The sequence below is a fragment of the Eutrema salsugineum genome, unplaced genomic scaffold (assembly GCF_000478725.1).
Source record: "Eutrema salsugineum unplaced genomic scaffold, Eutsalg1_0 scaffold_10, whole genome shotgun sequence".
NCBI lineage: Eukaryota > Viridiplantae > Streptophyta > Magnoliopsida > Brassicales > Brassicaceae > Eutrema > Eutrema salsugineum.
This window is the reverse complement of record NW_006256908.1, coordinates 5,082,454-5,086,582: the sequence shown is the minus strand read 5'-3', so window position 1 is coordinate 5,086,582 and position 4,129 is coordinate 5,082,454. Positions and strand designations below refer to the sequence as shown.

The 4,129-nt window shown below is 32.8% G+C and overlaps 1 protein-coding gene across 1 annotated transcript; it reads left to right on the top strand.

Moving 5' to 3' along the window:
• The first annotated feature begins 275 nt into the window (after positions 1-275).
• LOC18027794 (acyl-lipid omega-3 desaturase (cytochrome b5), endoplasmic reticulum) lies at positions 276-3,832 on the top strand. The gene is made up of 8 exons (XM_006409985.2): positions 276-685; positions 1,315-1,404; positions 2,003-2,069; positions 2,604-2,696; positions 2,790-2,975; positions 3,064-3,144; positions 3,235-3,372; positions 3,469-3,832. The coding sequence occupies exons 1-8, from the start codon at positions 381-383 to the stop codon at positions 3,664-3,666; spliced, it is 1,158 nt and encodes a 385-aa protein (XP_006410048.1). The 5' UTR covers positions 276-380; the 3' UTR covers positions 3,667-3,832.
• Positions 3,833-4,129: the final 297 nt, after the last annotated feature.

Genomic DNA, 4,129 nt, shown 5'->3' with positions numbered 1-4,129 from the left:
TGACATTTTATATCTTTACTTTTGCGTGACACATTTGTCCATTTTGGTTTCATTGAATTCAACGACGTAACAAAGTAATAAACTAACCAGTGCACAAAATTACAGCAAAATTACACTATTTATTCTTTAAATAAATATTGCCATAAAAGAAAATCTTTAAATAAATAAATGTTTAATTTAACCCCAAAAAAAAAGAAAAAAAAAAGAAAAACAATTTGGAGTCTTTCTCAATGTCTACACATCTTCCCTCTTTATATAAGCAAATCTCACGAACCCCAAAATCATCAAACCCTTTCTTCACCACATTTCACTGAGCCCACACATTTTTGAGATTAGAGAGAGAAATTTCTCCAAATCTCTCTCTCTCCTTTTCTCCGGCGATGGTTGTTGCTATGGACCAGCGCAGCAATGCGAAAGGAGATTCCGGCGCCGGAGCCCGGAAGGAAGAAGGGTTTGATCCGAGCGCGCAACCGCCGTTTAAGATCGGAGATATAAGGGCGGCGATTCCTAAGCATTGTTGGGTGAAGAGTCCTCTGAGATCGATGAGCTACGTCGTGAGAGACATTTGCGCCGTCGCGGCTCTGGCCATCGCCGCCGTGTATTTTGACAGCTGGATCCTCTGGCCTCTTTATTGGGCCGCTCAAGGAACCCTTTTCTGGGCCATCTTCGTCCTCGGTCACGACTGGTAAATTTTCAATATTTCCAATTTCAAATTTTTCTCCTTTTTTTTCAATTTCTTAATTTTGATTTGTGTTTTATTTTTCTTTTGTTTTTACATTGCCTCGAATTCTTGAATTCACGTATATTGCTGACTTCAATGTTTGATTCTTTTGATGACTTCAATTCACGTATATTGCTGACTTTTTTGATAGTATTAAAACAAAAGTGGATCTAAGATTTTTAGTTTTAGATATTTTTTTCAGCAACGTTACGATGAATCAGTCGTAAGACTCGTCACAAATATCTCTTTTTTCTTTTCTTAAACTATTATTATAGTTTCCGTATTTCATGGATCTACGTTCGAAGTTCTCAATTTCATTTTTTTTTTCACAAGATCTCCGAAACTTTAATCATAAATTATAATATCAATAAAATATATTGTTTTTCTTCTTGTTTGTGTTTCCAAATGATTTATCGAGATTTAAACACACCAACAAAAAGACACATGACAACGTCATATAACGGCTTGTTGTTACCTTCTTGAAGCGTTTGAATTAAGAATACAAACAAGGAAAATCATACAAATTGCAATAAATGAGATTATATGTTTATTGAGTAAATAATGAAGGTGAAATTGAATTGAATAAATGACAGTGGACATGGGAGTTTCTCGGACATTCCTCTGCTGAATAGTGTGGTTGGTCACATTCTTCATTCCTTCATCCTCGTTCCTTACCATGGTTGGTAAGTCATTTATTAAAACATTTTCAATTTTATTTTAATGTAAATAAGCGTAATTCTTACATTTCACTTGTTATTCATGGTGCATGTTAGCAAACTGTAATATGATAACCGAAAATCTATTTAATTGTTTTTTAATAAAGACAATTTTACAATTAAATAACCTATTAAACAATGCATGTGACTTTGTGAGGTAGATATTTAAATTTATTCCAGTCCAAAATCATCAAATCTTTTAGCAATAATAAAAAAAAAAGAATCCAAACTTTTTATTAAATGCTAAGGGCCTATTATGGGGCATAAGCTATTCTTTCCCCTATACTTAGAAGAAATTAATGTACCTTAAGTAGTCTAATTAGAATCTGTTTGAGATTTTTATTATTTGTTAAATGGGTTACATCAGCTTCAGTCTCTTTGAAGATAGACGACTTACATGCATTAATTTGCTGAGACATTATAGTATTTGTTTAGTCAGGACAAAAAATATTAGTTAAATGAGTGAGAAAAATCTGGCCTGAAAATGACATTATATAGTCGATTTTATTCTTAATAAATATAAAAGATCAAGAATTAATTGTGTGAATAAAAATTGGGGCTGCAGGAGAATAAGCCATCGGACACACCACCAGAACCATGGCCATGTTGAAAACGACGAGTCTTGGGTTCCGGTAATATTTCCCTCTCTCATAATTTCCCTTGTCTTTTTTAGTTTTTTTTAAAAAAATTGATTCTTTCTATGTTCTTAGGATTCTATATGTTTTTTTATTTATTTTATGTTTCCAATTTAAGATCGGTTGAATCCTAACGACAACCTCTTGTCAGATTTGTTTTTTAGCTGTAGTAAAATAGATTTTCAAGTGTCATAGTTCACTGCTAATTGAGTTTTTAGTGGTTTGTAGTACTTACTTTTTCGTATATCTATAAATAAACGGTTTTTATACTAAAACATAAAAGAAAACTTTAATAGTGGACCACAAATATTCGAGCCTTTGGCATCAAACGATTCTCCTCGAAATGCGTTTACTTTTCTTGTTTATTTTTTTCCCTTGTCATCAGTTTTGGCGTTTTTGTAATATTTTGTCTGCTTCTTGAAAACTAATAAAAAATATACTTATAAACACATCACATGCAATGAATTAATACGAATATATAATTTCTTCTAATTACTTATAGTCATCTAAATAAAAAAATATGCATTTCAGCTACCAGAAAAGCTATACAAGAAATTGCCTCACAGTACCCGGATGCTCCGATACACTGTCCCTCTCCCCATGCTCGCTTATCCTATCTACCTGGTAATTTTTTTAGCTCTTAATTTTACTTAACAATTATAATTAATTTAGATTTTTTTTTGAGATTTAATATAATTTTTTTGTTGGATTTTACAGTGGTACAGAAGTCCTGGAAAAGAAGGGTCACATTTTAACCCATACAGTAGTTTATTTGCTCCAAGCGAAAGAAAGCTTATTGCAACTTCAACTACTTGCTGGTCGATAATGTTGGTCACTCTTATCTATCTATCATTCCTCGTTGGTCCAATCACCGTTCTTAAAGTCTACGGTGTTCCTTACATCGTAAGTTCCATATTTTTATATAGCATGAGAAAATTTAGATACTTATCATTCATAATTTTATTGACATAATAATTTTGGAATTTTGCAGATCTTTGTGATGTGGTTGGACGCTGTTACGTATTTGCATCATCATGGTCACGATGAGAAGTTGCCTTGGTACAGAGGCAAGGTAATTAAATCAATTCTTAATTTAAAAGCAAAAAAAACAGCAATGCTGATTATTGATTAATTTGAGTTGTTGCTGTTTTGTGTATCATAGGAATGGAGTTATCTACGTGGAGGATTAACAACTATTGACAGAGATTACGGAATCTTTAACAATATCCATCACGATATTGGAACTCACGTGATCCATCATCTCTTCCCACAAATCCCTCACTATCACTTGGTCGATGCCGTGAGTTATCTCTTTCTAATTTTAATCCAATTTCATTTGATTAATAGGGTGATTAATTACTGATTAGTGAAATTATTTAAATGAATGATTCGACAGACGAGAGCAGCTAAACATGTGTTGGGAAGATACTACAGAGAACCGAAGACGTCAGGAGCAATACCGATTCACTTGGTGGAGAGTTTGGTCGCAAGTATTAAGAAAGATCATTACGTCAGTGACACTGGTGATATTGTCTTCTATGAGACAGATCCAGATCTCTACGTTTATGCTTCTGATAAATCGAAAATCAATTAACCTTCTTCCCCCTTTTTTTTGTTTTGTTTTAGCTCTATTAGGAATAAACCAGCCTTTTTTTTTTGTTTTTACTTATTTGTTGTTGTTTTTAAGTTAAAATGTACTCGTGAAACTTTTTTTTTATTAATGTATTTACATTACAAAACGTAAAGTTTTGTTCTTTCCCTTTTTTTCTTTCTGTTTTTTAGTTACCTTCAAAAGTATCTTTTAAACTTTTTGTTTGGGACAAAAGATAAAGGCAAAGAAAAAAGACAGTTCCACTGAAAGTAGACAAACTGCACGCCGTTTTTGGGTCCCATCACAACAACAATGTGTCACTGTCACGGGGTTGTTGCTTTTTTAAAAGTAATGGGCAATACACACTTTACGGCCCAAATATTTAAAGCCTTTTAAAACGCAATTGGTAATGTTTCTTGGTTAAATCCGGTTTAGACTCTATAATTGAGTCGGAAGAAAAAGTCCG

What these genes read in the sequence shown, in the direction of transcription:
- LOC18027794 (XM_006409985.2), top strand. Translation starts at nt 381, where the DNA reads ATGGTTGTTGCTATGGACCAGCGCAGCAATGCGAAAGGAGATTCCGGC. An exon ending in TCGCTTATCCTATCTACCTG is followed by an intron (nt 2,697 to 2,789) that starts GTAATTTTTTTA and finishes TGGATTTTACAG; the next exon opens with TGGTACAGAAGTCCTGGAAA. An exon ending in ACTATCACTTGGTCGATGCC is followed by an intron (nt 3,373 to 3,468) that starts GTGAGTTATCTC and finishes ATGATTCGACAG; the next exon opens with ACGAGAGCAGCTAAACATGT.